The 17,874-nt window shown below is 41.7% G+C and overlaps 1 protein-coding gene across 1 annotated transcript; it reads right to left on the bottom strand.

The window, feature by feature from the left end:
• Positions 1 to 875: 875 nt before the first annotated feature.
• On the bottom strand, positions 876 to 12,372 carry pdia8 (protein disulfide isomerase family A, member 8). The gene is made up of 13 exons (XM_082520326.1): positions 11,953 to 12,372; positions 11,476 to 11,554; positions 11,279 to 11,396; positions 11,086 to 11,193; positions 8,173 to 8,302; positions 7,965 to 8,078; positions 7,714 to 7,839; positions 7,434 to 7,616; positions 7,133 to 7,241; positions 6,917 to 7,045; positions 4,524 to 4,603; positions 4,391 to 4,448; positions 876 to 1,240 (listed from the first exon to the last, which is right to left on the bottom strand). Exons 1-13 carry the CDS (start codon positions 12,114 to 12,116, stop codon positions 1,151 to 1,153), a joined length of 1,488 nt encoding a protein of 495 aa, XP_082376452.1. The 5' UTR covers positions 12,117 to 12,372; the 3' UTR covers positions 876 to 1,150.
• Positions 12,373 to 17,874: the final 5,502 nt, after the last annotated feature.

Below are 17,874 nucleotides of genomic sequence, written 5' to 3'. Positions count from 1 at the left end.
AAGCAAAAGCATCAGGCGCTACCACTTTCTCCCTTCCTGTCTGTTAAGGAGCAAAGGTTACACTTTTTTCCAGCTCGTTTTCCCACTGGGCAGTGGGCAGTCACATCAGAAGTCTTCCTCACTCCCAGCAGGGTTGTAGCAGCATCACGTCTCCCTTTCATGACCAGGAACCGACCCAGCTGTCTCAGGTTAATGCAGTAACATCTCCAGTGTTCTGGTAATTTCTAGACTGGATCAGGTGATTCATGAACCAATGAAGCCTTTCTTCTTTAAAATGACTGACAGAATGCCCCACCACCTTTGATATTGTGTGATACCTTAGTTTAGGATCCATGGCAAGCATGAGGTGAATAAATAGTTTCATTTATTGAAACTGCATGGGAGGAGGGGGTGTTTTTGACCAGGGCTCCCAAAACATTTTTATTAAGTACTTCTCAAAGCAGAAAATGGACTACAGTGCTTTTCTACTCTATGTAACATTTAGACTCATGAATGCATCAGAGAGTTGGTTCCAAGAACCAACCAGCCATAAATACAATAAAAGTGGGATTACCGTCATGAAAATGTGGCAAATAATGTGAGCAGTCATATGTGAATTTAATTATGCTTATATCTAACAGGCTGATTGTGAATGTCTCCTTCATTGAGGAGACTCAGGGCTGGTGCTCATGTAGCACTTTCTGCATTTCTTGTGACTTATTTGTACACCAAGCTGAGAATCAATTTTGACTGATTTGCATTCTGAAAACACACGTGGATATTCCCATGAGTGTGTTTACCTGTGTCCAGTGACATCACATGTGCCTAAAGCATATTGGGACGACAGGTCGATAAGCAGCTGTGGGCCTGAACGAGCACAAACCTGTCCAAGTCTCTGAAATTCATACAAAACTTTATTGTCCCAAAAAACAGAAGAAAAACACCTGCAACCTGTTTGTGCACGAAAGGAGGTCGACTGAAGTTAACAAACAAACAAACAAACAAACAAACAAACAAACAAATAAATAAATAATGAGGCTGACAATGGCATGATTAATAGCGGTGTGTTTCAGGGATGAGTGAGCGATTTGATTTGATGCAACGAGTGTCCTGATGTAATGTCCGGTATTGGCGCTCCAGATTCAGGCTCTCCTCCTTGCTGTTGGGGGTGTCAGAGTTCATCTTTGAAGCCACTCAACACCAAGTGGTGACTCGCCTCTCGCTTGAGGAACCGGAGGAAGTCTTTGAGCTCGCGGGTGCCCTGAAAGCACATGGGAGATGTCATGTGACCCCAGAAGGAAGTTAACATAAAGACTTTATCTTGAAAACCTGTCAGTGGCTCAAGCTCCACCCTTACTGTGAAGCCTTGCCTTCACAAACTGCACAGTGTCCACAGTGTCTGTGTAAGCTTCAGCAAACTACCAACTATTAAACACTGAACTTTAGCTTCACTTCCTCCACTTGCAGCTCTGGATGAATGAGGGTGTATTAAAAAAAACAGACTGGTCCGAGCAGGAAATGTGGCTGTGTGTGTACGTAAATGACAACAGACTTTCAAAGTAAAATTCTTCATTTATAATCCCTGTAGGCTCTTCTTTGGTGGTGTATGAGCCTATTGTTCAGAAACAGCTGTAGTGCTGTTTCTGAACAATAAATGTTGAGTCAAACAGTATAAACACGTTGGGTTTTCCAGGAAAGACCACAGCCTGAAGTTACAGTGTAATCAAAGCAAATATTTGTCACCAGGAAGGATTTTTAACATCCAGCCCTTTACAGGCTCACATTAGTTATTATTATATATACACACACACTTTTATTTATATAGACCAGCTGAGGAATAAGACGAGGATTTAATTAATTAGTATAAAATCAGGACTTTAGCAGCAGTCGGCAGACCCTGAGGGTACTGCGTCCGTATGCCCTGTGGATGATAAATGAGAGCAGTAAAAAGCACACTGGTGTTATTTAGGGGTGCAACGATACACAAAATTCACGGTTCGGTTCGGTTCGATACTTTGGTGTCACGGTTCGATATTTTTTCGATACAAAAAAATGTTCATGCATTTTTAATTTGTCATTTATTAAAATTATAAATATATATTTTAACTCAAAAGTACAGTTTTTAAATTTAACCCTAACCCTTGTGCGTGTTTTTTATTTTGACACCGAATGCGCACCTGCGGACCACTTATGTGCAGCCCTGGTTATTTAGCTCATCATATTGCAGCCACAGAAATTCTTTTGTCCATGAAACCATAAAGCTGCACTTTCTTTTTGCCTTATAGTCTGATTTGTCATAACTTCTCCGTTTTGTGGTAAGCTTTTTTTTTAGGCTGTCACTTCTTCACCCTGACCTGTCTTATTTGGCTCAGCAGAACTGAAATGCTTTTACACACGGACTCACATAAGCTCAGCGATTCTCTGCACGATCAACCTCTCACATGTTTAAGCTTGCTGCGGGAGATTTCACTTGTCATGTTTGCATAGTAAGCTAACGATTAATAAGAAGATGTCAGAGGAATTGGTGCACAAATTATCATCACTCACAGATCAGTGCTGTCGCTCTCTATACACAGTTCGCACGATTGCAAAGTGAAAGCAAAAAAACAAGCGCAAATTCAAACGCGACTTCAATATGTCACATATTGACAGTGGCTCACCGATGCCAATGACATAATTACCCAGCTACATTTCTGAAAGAATGCAAAAGCATTGACATATATTTTTCCTACAATAGCCCGACGGGCAGGGAAGAGATAGATTTTGGTAGCCCGACTGAAAAAAATCGCTAGCTCCGGGACGTCGGGCTAGCGATATTGCAAGCCCTGTATCTAATTGAGGAATCACTCATCTTTGGAAAAGAGAGTTTATTACAGAGAAATGTCTCTTTCCAAAATAAAAGCTATACTATCCGCTTCTTCTGGGCTATATTCTCAGCAGCATAAGGAGAATCATGTGCTAACAGCTGTCTAAATGACTTGGCTAAAGTTAGTAGCATGCTTGTTGTTTTTGTCTTTGCACTAGGATGATGTCTGCGTAAATGTGCAGTCATATTCGTTGTGTTCCCACTAGTGCTTTCAGGTTAATCTCGTTGAAATGACCTTAGCGCCACAACACGGCAAATCTCCGTTAACGAGCTACCGCCGATCGCCCCGTGCATGGGGCTAGACGGCCAACACGTTAACGAGCTAACTGCGCTAACACACTAGTTCACACCAATGTAATTGAGCATTGCATGGCACATTCAACATACTGTTTTACTTTAGTCCATGACTCGCTTACCTTCAGGGTCATACGTCACATGAAAACCAAAATAATTCCAAACGCCAGATCTGAATGACGTTCAATTTGCCTGTTGTAAGGAGAGCTTAACTTCTGTCTCGCTAGCTTGCCCTGCGCTCTTCCTTCTGACTATGCTGTCTGTGTTGAGCGCTCAGTGGATCTGCGCTCGACAGTGCAGCCTAGGCGGAGTAGTCGAACACAGATTCACTGAGCGCTCCACACAGACAGCATCGACAGAAGGAAAATTGATAAAATAAATTACAAATGTTGTATTGTTCGATACATATGCGTACCGAACCGAAAGCACTGTATCGAACGGTTCAATATCGATACGAATATCGTTGCACCCCTAGTGTTATTGGCTGCTCAACTTTTAAGATTAGGCTTAAAACTTTCCTTTTTGCTAAAGCATATCATTAGGCTGGATCAGGTGACCCTGAATCCTCCCTTAGTTATGCTGCAATAAGTGTAGGCTGCTGGGGGATTCCCATGATGCACTGAGTCTTCTTCACCTTTCTCACTCACTATGTGTTAATAGACCTCTCTGCACTGAATCGTTGAATGACTCACTTCTGCACTTTGAGAAAACGCCTCTTCTGATCTGTGCACAGATGTGGTTGTACCTGTACCATATCAGTCAAGAGCCTGTACAAGTGGAAGCAGGTGCAGTTTAATGGACCAAATTATGTCCTGTGTTTCTTCTGAGCTGACCATGAGTGGCTGTGGAGAAAAATGAGTGTCTGTACTTTGCAGTGCTCACACTGACCCGGGGGGTTAGAAAATTATTTAAATGTGAAGTATGAATGGGCAGACTCTGTGTTGACAAACAGGATGTATGTAAATGAGAAAATGGAATTTTTAAATCCCACTGACATATGCTGAGAGAAGCCGCAGACTGCAGGTGTGGACCTGAGCTGGTGCACATAGGTGAGCACAGAGCATAATTAACTACCCATAAAACCCTGAGACAAGGCAGCTCAAACAGCTGTGAGGGAAAACTACAGCACAGGCGAGTGGGCTGCTGCAGATAACATTGACCTTAGATAAACTGAGAGGAAGCAACTTCGTCTAAAACTGTAGCTGAGGTCCATCTAGCCTCAGGTCTTGGGTATGCACTCAGGTGTCTTACCTGGTATCTGACGGGTTCGTCCTTCCTGCCTACTGGAGCAAAGTAGATGGTGGGAAACCTGCAGGCAGACACAGCGACATCAGACTCACACCTGGCAATGACTGAAGCATGTCACGGGAAACCTGAATCTCACCCTTGGACATCGTAACCCAGAGGGACGTCATTGGCCAGGGCATTCATCTTGGCAATGACGATTTTGGGGTCAGAGCGCAGCTGAAGAACACAAAGGTTTGACAATGATTTCACACAGAAATAAACCAGTAATATCTCCTTCAGTACAACAGGTCATTTTAGTGGGTGGAGCTACAGCACACAAGACCTCATAGGCAAACAGGAACCAGCACCAGGTCTGAGACAAGTCCCCATTTGAGGAAGACGGAAGATGTTTCAGAGTTTCTAAGATGTCATGTGACCTTTTGCAGATGTTTTACACACTCAGGAAGGGGCAGAGCCTAAGTGCAGCTGCAGTGTGAGAGTAGTTCATAATAGCACACACGATGCTACAGAAGCATGAGCTGGCAGCTTTGTGTGGTTTGTTGTGCACCTGCTTATTTGCGGTGCTCAGCTGTTGTTGAGAGCAGGAAGGCCATGTCACACAAATATATAAGACCCAGCCTATTCTTATTCTAGCACCATTTCCTTATTGTGTAGAGAAACTGCACTTTTCTTATACTGAAAATTAAATGTATAGTTAATAGTAAAACCGCCAAGGGGTTCATTTTAAATGTCAACTGTAACTCCGTTAAATAATTTACATAATTTCCTCAGGGATTATTCAAATATTCTGATTCTGAGAAATCTAAAACACCATCATCTCAGATTTCTAAGGAGCTTGAAAAGAAAAATCTGGGACACTCCACCACTTTACCCTAAAACTGAAGAAGCTTCTCGGATGAGAGGCGAAACGTCTTCAAGCCGCTTTTCACGCTACTTGTAAGGCACTATGTTGCCTGGCGGATGGACATGTGACTAACATACCACTCTTGAACCCCGATCCTTCCGCCAGGCAACGTAGTGCCGTACAACAGCGGAACAAACAAAACAAATCGTCTTACGATATGACAAAAATCATGGACAATCCATAGAAAAGCCGCACCTGACTAAAAGCCGCAGGGTTCAAAGCTTGTGCAAAAAGTAGCGGCTTATAGCCCGACAATTACGGTACACTTCTTTTTCAATTAGTTAGCATTTTAATTATTATTATTTAATTTAATAATTTAGAACATAACAGTCCAGTACATGCACAATAGGGCTGCCACAAACGATTATTTTACTAGTCACCGATTATTTTTGCGATTAGTCGACTAATCAGATTATGTATCCATTGGACATAAAACGTACAGCTTATTGCGCCAGCAGCATCTGCTCTTATATAACTATCATTAGCTTAGAGCTTTAAGTGTTTAAGGTATGTGCTAGCTAAAAATAAAGACAAGATGATAGTTTATTAAACTCCACTGAAACAATCTGCAAATTTCATTTAAATTTAATAAACTCAGCCGTCTGCTCCTTGCTATCTAAAATATAACAGGACACCGGAGTATATTATCGAGCATCTCACACTTCTGATAATCAGTTGTCTGATTGACGTTTATTCTGCTGTGTAAAAACTATTAACGGCAGCTGGCATCCTTGTACATGCAGTGCTGCCATGTTCTGTTTCAGTCTGTTATTACACTCTTAAATCCTACTACTTATTCCCGCGTCTTTTGGGATCTTACAAAGCTTCAAACGATGCGTCGACTATTAAATTAGTTGTCGACAATTTTGATAGTCGACGTAATCATGACTATTCGACTAATCGTGGCAGCCCTAATGCACACCACACCACAAACAGAATGCAGTTTCTTACTGAAGCACAATTGGGAATACCATCAGCAAGTCTGCAGGGCAAGTAGGTTCAAGTGTACAAAGGAAAAAAAGAAAAGGAAAAAAAGCAGACGCTCTGAGAAAGAGATGTCATACTTTTTGGAGATGTTTTCTTTTTTCCTTACATCATCTCACTGACCGGATTATTTCATATTAGAAGTGAGGAATGAGCCCAAATGTGAGTGAAGGAGACTGTAACGTGGAGATTAGGTTTTTTTTCCTGCAGAAATGCTGATGGATGATGGGATTTGCAATTATCTTCGATAGGAAACAGTTATGTTTTTGGTGTGATACGCATGCAGTAAGTAACCTGTGTTGTAGTAATCTGTTTGGTTGTGTTTGGAGAAAGAATATTTTATTGTGTAAAATAGCATTGATCACACCTTGCAAACATCTGCTTTGCCAGCTGATTGCACAGGATGGTACACCTGGTGCAGAGAAGTTAGAGTGTGGACTCAAGCTTGTTGGTCTGGTGACTAAAACAGGGTCTTCACCACACAGTGCTTATTTATAAAGTGCTTTACAAATCCGCACATTACGGCTGCAGTTGGATTTTCCTGTTTGAGTGAAGCTAGCCAAACAGCGAACACCCAGTTACTGCTAAAGCGACAGAGTGTGAGAGTGGACATTATATTCTCAGTATATGAGTGAGCGTACCGTTTCAGCAAGCTCTCCATAGACCGGCTCCAACTTCTTACAGTGAGGACACAACGGAGAAAAAAACTGGATCAGAACATTTTTATCCGGGTCGTTCACCACCTGATCAAAGGACTCTGCTACCACCACCTGATGCACACAGGTCAGAGGTTACAAAGAGGTCTACAACGTCATTGATACTCACACAAGAGGCTTTGGCGTGTTTGTTTTACTCACTTTGACAGCCCCAGAGTTCTTTTCAGGTATCGGTTCTGATTTGATGTAACGTTTGAGTCGACCTGCAAAGTAATCTTCCAGGAACCTCTGCAGAGACGCACCATCCCTCCTAAGACAAACAAACAAACACACACAGTTACTTGTTGGTGCTTTCATTGTGAATGAGGTCAGAAAGCTGAGAAATGCGGGTCAGCCCCCCCAAAAGTTTGAAACAGACTTGGATCAGATAGTTCTGGTTTATTGTGACCCCACCCCCTCACCTGCAGAACAGGTGACATAGTGGTATGACTTGGCTACGCACGTGAACTCCTCCCTCATGGTGTACTTGTGACCCAGTCGGGTCCGGATGGTGATAAAGGGCAGCTCCCCTCCATCTGACGTCCCCATTCCAAAGTCTTCCTCCAGCTCCAACAGGAAGTCCTTCTTATTGGCTATAGAGAAGGTTAGACCCCGCCCGACATACTTAGACGCCACCTTCATTACCCTGAGAAGAAAACACACAGGGGAGAGGATTACACACAAACACTTTAGTCAATCAAGCTGTACATCTGGAACACATCCCCTCTGTGTGCTCGCGTTACCTATTCCTCCAGTAGTTGGAGCCGGGGATGTTGTGATGGTAGTCAAGATCGTAGTACGCCGTCAGCAGGTCCCGGACTCTCAGACGGTCTCTATTCTCTATTGTCATGTGAGGACACAGACCGTAGCTGCACATAGATGGACACACAGAATGAGGCTGCGGTTCCTCTAATGACGTAGGACAGTTTTCCAATTTCATTGTACTATATATGACTGTGCAATGACAATAAAGAGTTATCTCTTAAAGACTCACATGTGATCTCTGATGAAGCGCCGCAGTGAGCCGATGGTCAGGTAGTCTCTGAAGATGACAATGCTGTCCTCAAAAGCATTGGCGAGTCTGGGAGGTCTGAACAGCAGCACACATCTGGAGAGAGAGACACACACACACGCACAGAAGTGAGAATAACACCTTTAAACTGTGACATCACTACGGTGATATCACTTAGGTGTGAACTCACTCTGAGTTGGCCCCATGCTCTTCGGCGAGCTGCAGGTTGGTGCTGTGAGCGAAACGGAACTGTTCTCTGAGTAGAGTGGCTGCCTTCAGGAACTCAGCCAGACGGGGGCTGTCCGTACCTGAGAACACACCTGATGCAGACACATGCACTGGTAAGGGAGCTAAAGGGGAGTCAGAGGACCACAGACACCAAGTGTTTGCCTGACCCTGAAGTTAGCATGGCCATGTTTACTTTAAGGTTACTATAAGGTGATCATGCCATGCAAGCAATAAAACCTCAAAGGTGTACAGGTATCCAGACTGCAACAGTGCGAACAAATTCAACAAAAATGGTTTATTTGAAGAGTTTCAGTTAGGTTTCAGAGCTCATCACAATACAGAAATGGCTTTAGTGAAGGTTACAAATACAAAAAAAAAATACAAAAAATTCATACACTAAGGTTAATTATGGAGTACCACGGGATTTTGTGGAAGGACCAATTCTGTTTGCATTATACCTGCTTCCCTTAAAAGGCATAGCAGATGACACCCAACTTTACCTATCCATCAAGCCAGATAACACACAACAACTATTTGAACTGCGTGAATGTTTTAAAGACAAAGACCTAAAGAGACATAAAGATAAAACTGAGGTAATTGTACTTGGCCCTAAAATTCTTAGAAACACTGCATCTAACCAGATGCTTACTCTGGATAGCATTACCTTGGCCTCCAGTAACACTGAGGAATCGTGGAGTCTTTAACCAGGATATGTCCTGGTATGTGAGGTCGAGCATTTTTATACATTTTGTTTTATGCACATCCTTCAGATTTTGCATGCAGCTTGGTGAGCAGTGATGAAGCCCGGAGTGGGCGTGCAGGCCATTGTTACCATTGCTCTCAGTTTAATTCTGCAGGTACACATAGAGATGTACCTGCAGATGTACCTATGTGTGAAATCTAACTGAGGATCATGCATCTTATGATTCTGTCTAGGTTAGGAGTGTAAAGGCTGCACTATGCCCGAGTACATTTAGAAGTCGTCTGTGTAAACCAGAGCGTAAGCCAGCACATAGACACGTAACCAGGGTAAAAGTCATTACATAAAAAATAGGAGAGGCAGGTTGCTAACCTAGATTTGACCTCATCTGTACAGTGGAAAGACGAGTGCTATGACCTCCGGAGGGGAAGAGGACTGCCAAGAGGTTGTGATCATCCTGTCCACCAACGAGGGAATGCCAAGTCTAAACCACGGCCTCTCCCCCACAGTTTTAACCAAACAGATAGAAGCACAACTCAATATATAATCCTGTGTAATGCTAAGTTAGGCTTATTCTGTTTCAGGAAATTGGCTACAGCTAGCTGCTTGCAGACTATGGTTTTCTGATTGAAGGAGTACATGTTTTGTTTGAACTGTTTAAGGTGAATAAATACTTAAAGATTAGATTAAGACTACATCCCTCTTTTTTCTAGCCACCCCTCCAGGAGCCTGGTTCAGCTGGAGGTTTCTATCTGTTAAAAGGGAGGTTGTCCTTCCTACTGTCGCTAAAGCACTTGCTCATAGGGGTCATCGGATTGTTGGGGTTTTCTGTTTTCTTTGTATTATTGTAGGATCTTTACAATATAAAGCAACTTGAACACCTTGAAGCAACTGTTGTTGTGATTTAGCAATATATAAATAAAACTGAATTAAGCTGAACTGAGGGTTACCTAGGCAACAAGAGCCTGGAACTTTCACCTGTGACCAAGCAACAGCTACATTTCCTCATCGTTTGTTTCGTCTTCTGCTGTTTTGTTTATACTGATTTTATTCTTTAATGTCTGTATAACTTGACTTTGACAAATAAGAAGCACTCAGCCTAAAGCATGATGCAGCATACAGCAACACGCAGTAGAGGTTTTAGATACAGGCGACACGGGCAGTTGCTCGGGGCGGCATCACGGGCATCGGCAAAAAAAAAAAAAAGAAGCTCGTACTCGTGCTGCCCCGACATCAGCCAGCGCATATTGGGAATGGCATAAGCACCGATCGGTTTTCTATCGCTCATTTGCTGGGAGTAATGGCGCCCTTCGTTTGTGAGGTGCGCCTGCTGCTTGCGGCGCAGAGAGGAGAGGGCGGGGCGGCGGCAGGTTTTCTGACCGGCTGGAGCAAAATTTACAGTTTGATGATTTAAAGTCTCACACACAAGCCGTCGAAAGGGGAGGGGGGCCTGCTGCTTCCAAATAGAGCACATTTCATTTAGAATGTTGTAAATCCAAGCCCCTTATGTATTCATGATTTGAATCCTGGGTTGTGTGAAATCTCAGAAATAAACCTTAGACAAAGTGAATCTGTGAACTAAGGTGTAGGTCTGTTAGGTTATGTTGTGGTGATCCTTGAGTCCTCGAGGATTTGTGTTCATACTGGAGTGCAAAATTAAAACCAATGGAAGATGGACAAGAAAAGTTCAAAGCCATCAGCTCCTCAGTTTAGAAAAAAGAGAAAAGACGAGGAGAAACGAGCAAAAGATACAGGTAAGCAGATGTGTCATTGGATAATGGCAGGTCATCCTGAAACAATCAGAATACTTTATTAATCCCTAAGGAAATTATGTGTGTTACAGTTGCTCCAAGAAGAAATGGTAAAAATAGTATCAGTAACAGACTAAACTCCAAACAATACATTATGTTACAGATTTTAATATTAATTAGTCATCGTCAATTGTTGATTTGTCCTGTTCTCATTGTATGACGAATTATGATGGCTGTTTGGTAGCTGTTTGCATACAATGCATACTCTCTGTGTGTGTGTGTGTGTGTACAACAGTTTTATGTTAATGTACAATCCTTAATATGTTTTGTGTGTGTGTGTGTGTGTGGGGGGGGGTGCAGAGGGAGTGTTCGCCCAGGGCGCCAAATAGGCTAGGACCGCCACTGGCAACACGTGACCTCGTACCTACAATGCTGGCGTCATGGTTATTGACAAAGGCCTTCAGATCGTCTTTGGTCTTTAGGTGCATCGAGTCTGGACCAGTCTGCCTCCTCATAGTCTCGTAGATCCCCTCTGAACACAAACACACACACAGACAGAGGTTACATCACAGAGTCAAGTAACAGAGCAGGATTGGGATGCTCATAGTGTTTCCTACCTGCAGTGCGAGGACCATCATAGGGGGCGGAATCTTTGCCGTACCTAAAAATTCTCAAGGTGGGATAACCTGAGACCCCAAAACGACTGCACGTCTCAGAGTTTGTCGTACAGTCCACCTGCCGCACAGGTGAGACAAACAGATAAGACTTGTGAAACAGGTGTTCACAACAGTAATGAACAAGATGGACACATTACCTTTGCTAATTGAACACTTCCTTTCAGTCGACTAGCAGCTTTCTCAAACTCTGGGGCCAATTTCTTACAATGACCACACCTGAAGGAAGGGAAAAATAAAGGGATGAAGGAAAGGAAGGAGAAATAAACAAAGGAAGGGTGTAAAGAAACAGGGAAGGAAGGAAGGAAGTTGGAACGCAAAGAAGTAATGCGGAAAAGACGGAAGGGGAGGGAAGGCAAGGAATGAAGGAAATAAGAGCCACAGTATAATAAATACAAAATAATTAAATCAAGGGAAATGACGTAGGAAAGAGGTGGAGGAATGGAACGAGAGATGGAAGAGGACAAGCAGGTTGTTAGTGCCTCCCTAACAGCAGAGACACGATTTAAAAACAGCAGAAAACCAATAAAGATGGAATGATTTCATTTAAAAAAAAAAAAAAAACTCAGGAAAAATCTCCCGCCGCCGGCCGCGCTAAACTAACGCCGATTCTTTACCAAGGAGCGTAGAATTTCACCAGCATGGTCTCGTGCTCTGTTGCCAGGTAATCGAAGTCCGCGTCCCCGAGCTCGAGCACGTCCCTTCGCGAGGACACAGCGGCGGGAAACCCAGACAGCACCACCAACGTGACAACAGGAAAAAAGCCCAAAGTGGGCGCCATGACGGAAGTAGAAGAAGAGCTGAGAGAACGAAGGATGAAACCGGTGATCGTTACTGGAGACTTCTTACAATGAGGCGGTGTTCCGGTGACCTCCTTCAAATTAAAACGCTTCACCGTAACAAATAGGATTTAAAATGTGTAATAACTAAAATCAAACATCTTTATTGGGAAATTAAATATGTGTAAAACGAGAGCCTTTACAGACACCAATCCACGCCATTTTAATCCAGAGGAAAAACCTAGCAACACATGAAGGTCTGGTTACTGCAGATTGGGTAGTTTCCGGTGTCGTCTTCTTCTTTCGTTTTTAATGGCAGCTTGCATTCAATACAGTTGTACTACTGCCTTCTCTTGGCTTATACTGCTACATCGCTTCTATTTCCTTAATCCTACAATGCCCTTTGTATCCTATTTTTGATGCATGAGTTTCTGAGACCGCTATCTCATCAACATGATAAATACTTGCCATAATTTCAAAGACTCCTTTTTTGTCTAGAATTAACATTATTGTTAACAAAACGTGCCAAAAATGCCCAATGTATCAAGTGCAATACAAAAATAAAAGATAAACAAAAATATACATACAGCAAAAACATTTTTGTGGATTTTGTTAGAATGGTTAATCAGAATACTTTATTGATCTCTAGGGGAAATTATTTTTGGTTAAAGTGCTCCAGTATAAACAAACAGTAACAAAGAAAGACAATACACTAAGTAAGAATAACACAATATATACATAATAACCATCTCAGTTCCAAAAAAAATAAATAAAAAAAAAAATCGGAATTTTCTGGCCATTTTTTTTGATGGGTTGGGTCTTACAGGGTTAAATCCTCTTGATGAGTCTGGAATTTCACAAAAAACATCGCCGTCGCTTCAACTTCGGTGGTGGCTCCAGTGAGCCGGGCAACTCCAAGTCCGGCAGGCCGGGCAGCACATCCTTCTCCGAGCTGGGTGGGTAAGCTGTAGCGGCAGGGGGATGCAGATGAAGCTCATTAAGGAAAAATTCCTGTATGAGTGGGTGAAGCGAGTCCAAAAGCCAGGGGAGACCAGAAACTAGTCATTGTAGCTGGTTGGGTACAGCACGCTGAAACTCCTCTGGATGATTCAGCCACAGGTCACATAATCTATTCACTGAATAAATTATATCCTCCTTAAGCTCATCAGACAGGGTGAGTTCTGCTGGGTCCATGTACTGGTCGAGTCGTTCTGTCATGGAGGGCTGTGTGGCAGGCAGACAGGAAAGGTGGACCCAAGAGCAGGACTCAAACACAGAGGTAAAACTCAAAGCGCAGCTTTATTGCTGGGAAAAACCTCTTAGTAAATTAAACTCACCAAAAAACAAAACTCTGAACAGAGGAACTGAAACACTAGAAGAGGAACCCCTAAACAGGAGACTGAACCAAAACACACAGCACGTTGAGGGTACAACACGACAGAGAGCAAAGGCAAACACAGGGCTTATATACACAGGGAGTAATCAGGGAACAGGAAACAGGAGGGAGACAGCTGGGAGAGATTAGGGCTAATGAGACAGGGGGAGGTAAAATTGGATACACTGACATAGGACTGGGACTATCAATATAAAACAGGAAATAAGAAACAAATCACAAAAACGCAAACTTCACACTGAGAGACAGACATAAAGAATATAACACATAAAACGGAGAAGACAGTGATTTAAACTAGAGGCCAGAACACCAAATAATGTACAGGTCCTCCCTGATTAGAGAGCTGGCGGCAGCTGATTGGTCCCCTCATCAGGTGGCTGTTTTTAAAAGATCCCTGCCCAGCAGTCGTCAGTCGTGACTGTAGTGATGAGATTTCTGGCTCTTTTTAGAGAACCGGCTCTTTCGGCTCCGAACCAGCTCTTCAGGTTGTTTTGTTACTTTAATTGATTTATTATTAACAATAATATAAAATTATAATTAATTTTTAAAAAAATGTTCATTTACCTGTTACTACCACACACCAAATCCGGTCGTTGGTATTTCCTGGCTTGTGTAGACTCTAGGTAACAAAAGCTCAACACTGCATCTAGCATTCTGGAGCACTTCTGTTGTCTTTTGTTTTGGAGTTCGTACGTGTTTTGAAGGAAGACAGGCCAAGTAACTGTATCATTAGGGCCTTCTCTTCTTTTTTTAGTAGTTTGAGGAGGTTCTTTTGCTGCATAAGCAGTGAATCAGAAACAGAATAATTATCTTCACAATTACTTAATGCATGCACAATCATCCAGGTAAGTCAGTCCTGAAATGTGGAGTCTGTTCATCTGGACGTAGCGTTTTCAGTGGGAGAAAACGCCTCCCACTGAAAACGCTATGTCCAGATGAACAGACTCCACCTTTTGGGGTAGCTTCATAATGTTCCATAATTTACAAACCTCCTTTCAAAAAATTTGCTACACTTTCAACTATTTGTCATTTAACACAGGTTGTGGCAGGAGACCTCCCCTCACTGAGCCTGGTTCTGCCGGAGGTTTCTCCCTGTTAAAAGGGAGTTTTTCCTTGCCAAGTGCTTGCTCATAGGGGTGGTCTGATTGTCAGGGTTTTTTTTTCCCCCCAAACCGCAGGGTCTTTGCCTTGTACTATTGATTAGACAATCAGACCACAGGACAGGTTTTAAAACCTGACTCTGTCCACCATATAGTGATTTTGAATGACTCTTTTTGTAGGGAGGATTGTAACAGCAGCATGGCAGCTCTGTGGGGCCTCTCAGAGTGCAAAGACGTGCACTTTGATTGGACACTCTAAATATCTTACATAATTTTCTTCTTAATTTGAAAATAAAACTTTCATATCAGAAAATGAAACAAATGTGTGTTTGTCAGAACATTTGAGTTGTTAAAATTAAATAGGTATAATGGTTTGTAGTAAATTTAATCTAAGTGTTGGTTTTGTCGTTGTAGGTTAAATGTAATAATGAGTGCCACAATAGAGTGTAAATCAAACAAGACACGTAGACTTTCAACTTTAATTCATCAGTTTTAACAAAAGTACTAACTGTTTAGGATTAAAAGCCATTTTTATACTTTTATACTCAAAAGTAATGCAAGAAATAGTCATAATTTTAAGTATAACAGTTTTTTAATGAAAGAAAATCTTTCAATTAATTTAGTCTAATTAATTAATTATTAAATTAATTAATAACGTGTTATGTCATGTCAATAATTAATAACATGTTGGAATAGTGCAAGTATAATTTGTCATTTTTAGAACATGTCTACTACCATCTTGTGCCAATACAGAATAGGACGTCACCGGGTTGGTTGCTGCTAATAGACTTAGCTGTTAGTTAAGTTAGACAAGTTTCTGGAAAACATCCATCCATTTATTTCTATTTTTTAACCTTTATACTGCAAACAGTCTCACAATTTTTCTTCTTCCTTCAAATAGTCTAAACCTGATTAATATGGCAGCTCTTTTCCAGTCTTACTAACCAACGAGTTTACACACATTTTTACAGCACTTTTAACACTAAACTATAGAGTGCCTTTTCTCTCACAATGCTGAGTTATCTGTAGCAGTTGTGTTAATTTCATTCTCTATTATGTGTGGAAGCTCTTTATATTTTATTATATATGATAATACATTCTTTGTACAGACAAGCAAAAGATAGTGTGCCACTTGTAAAAAAAAAAAAAAAAAAAAAAAAAAAAATTAGCTGCACAGCTGCCAGTACACTATTACAGTACACTGTGTTTGGTTAGATTCTTCCAGTGTGAACACACCCAGACTTAGATCAGGAAATGCTGGTGCGGCGGGGCTGCGGTGCCGCTGCAGGGACGATGGACACACCTGCACAACATTGGCAATCACGCCTCGCCTGCATTAAAAGTTGTTCCTGACTGTCGTTGTTGTAAGGGGCGATTGTGGCTCAAGAGTTGGGAGTTTGCCTTGTAATTGGAAGGTTGCTGGTTCGAGCCCCGGCTTGGACAGTCTCGGTCGTTGTGTCCATGGGCAAGACACTTCACCCGTTGCCTGCTGGTGGTGGTCAGAGGGCCCGGTGGCGCCAGTGTCCGGCAGCCTCGCCTCTGTCAGTGCGCCCCAGGGTGGCTGTGGCTACAATGTAGCTTGCCATCACGTGTGTGTGAATGGGTGGATGACTGGATATGTAAAGCACTTTGGGGTCCTTAGGGACTAGTAAAGCGCTATATATATAAATACAGGCCATTTACCATTTGTTGTTAGTGTGTGTGGCTGGCAGCTGCAGACCTGCAGCCACCTGTGAGTGTACAGCAACCGGAATAAAAGTGTGTTTGAAAGTGGTAAATTAAGAGTATGCTGAAAAGCATTTAAAATGTGGACCGTTCTGCCGTGGAGTTATTACACCTGGTTAACTGCTATTAAGAAAATGCCTAGGGTTACATCCACAGGTATTTTTTAAAACTGAGTTACCATCACCATATCAGTGTGAGTATTTAAATCAGTGCAACAGCATAAAAAGCGCCAAAGTTCATAGAAAATCACACCTCACTCTGTCCACTTAGACCATATTCTGCAGTAGGTATCCCTCTGCAACTGTTCTGAGAAGGACAGTTTTTCCATTGTATAGATCTCTTGTACAGAAGATATCCAGTCTTCAGTTGTTGGTGGCTCAGGCTTGAGCCATCTCCTTGTGAGCACCTTTTTAATGAAATCAAATCACTTTTATTGTCACGTCACATTACTGGTACATTGGTACAGCACATGTGACCGAGATTCTTGTGTGCAAGCTTCACAAGCAACAGTGGTGTGCTAAAATACAAGAAAAATAAGAAACAAGGAAAATAATATGGCATATAACTCTACTCCGCATTCATACTAAAAAAAATTGTTCTTCTTGAAGTTTATATATTTTATTCAGGAATGACAACTGCCACACTAGCTGTTTCAGTTTTGGGATCTTTATAAATCTGCAAATAGTCACTGTACTTATTCTCCACACTATTATACAATTCTTGACAAATATCTGTTGTAATTCATGTCTTCTTAATATCTGATAATGATCTATCTACATTAATGTATTTCCATGCAGACCTTAAAGGCCACAATACTGTCTGATTAAATTCTTTGTCATATTATCCCCAATCCACCCAAAACTATTTTTAAAATCTTTTCCTCTTTCCAACAGTTTGTAACACTTTCTTAACACGATGACTTTTATTATGACCTTTCAAATGTATCCAATAATTTACCATTGACTTTTGTCTTCTAAAATATAGTGGCACTCCACCCGATTCTACTTGTAGGACACATACCGGTGTTGCTTAAAGTCTCAGTGGTTGAGCTTGGATAATATCCAAGTTTTAGCCACTGACCAATATACCATACACCTATAATCTATTCTTGAGTGAATTAATGTGGCATCAAAATTTGCACCCCATGTCAACCCTGCTAAACCCCTTATAATATTAAGTACCTTTTTACTTTTACCCATAATGTGCTCTGTGATTTTTCCAAGTTAATTTCTTATCAAAAACTAGACCCAAAAACCAAAACCAATCAAACCTTTCTAGCCCCTTCCCATACTAGTAAAACTGTTTATTTTCTCCTATTTTTTTTTTATTTGTGAAAAACATGACTTTAGTTTTCTCAACTGAAAATTTAAAAATCCCATTCTACACCTCACTTTTCCACTTTACTTATCCCCTCCTGGAATTTCTTAATGAGATGGTCTACATTTCCCGCCCTTACCTATAATGCTCTATCATGAGCAAAAAGTAATTTACAGACATATCTTTAAAAATACCATTGATCATAACTGAAAATAACGTTGGGCT

This window comes from Aulonocara stuartgranti (genome assembly GCF_965226115.1).
Source record: "Aulonocara stuartgranti genome assembly, chromosome: 22".
In the NCBI taxonomy this organism is placed as follows: Eukaryota; Metazoa; Chordata; class Actinopteri; order Cichliformes; family Cichlidae; genus Aulonocara; species Aulonocara stuartgranti.
The sequence above is the reverse complement of the archived record's forward strand: the minus strand, read 5'-3'. Positions and strand labels throughout refer to the sequence as shown.

Excerpts from the sequence above, each read along its gene's own strand:
- pdia8 (XM_082520326.1), bottom strand. The coding sequence starts at position 12,116 with ATGGCGCCCACTTTGGGCTTTTTTCCTGTTGTCACGTTGGTGGTGCTG. Across the intron at positions 11,194-11,278 it reads TGATGGTCCTCGCACTGCAG|AGGGGATCTACGAGACTATG; the intron begins GTAGGAAACACT and ends GTTTGTGTTCAG. Across the intron at positions 8,303-11,085 it reads CCATGACGCCAGCATTGTAG|GTGTGTTCTCAGGTACGGAC; the intron begins GTACGAGGTCAC and ends TGTCTGCATCAG.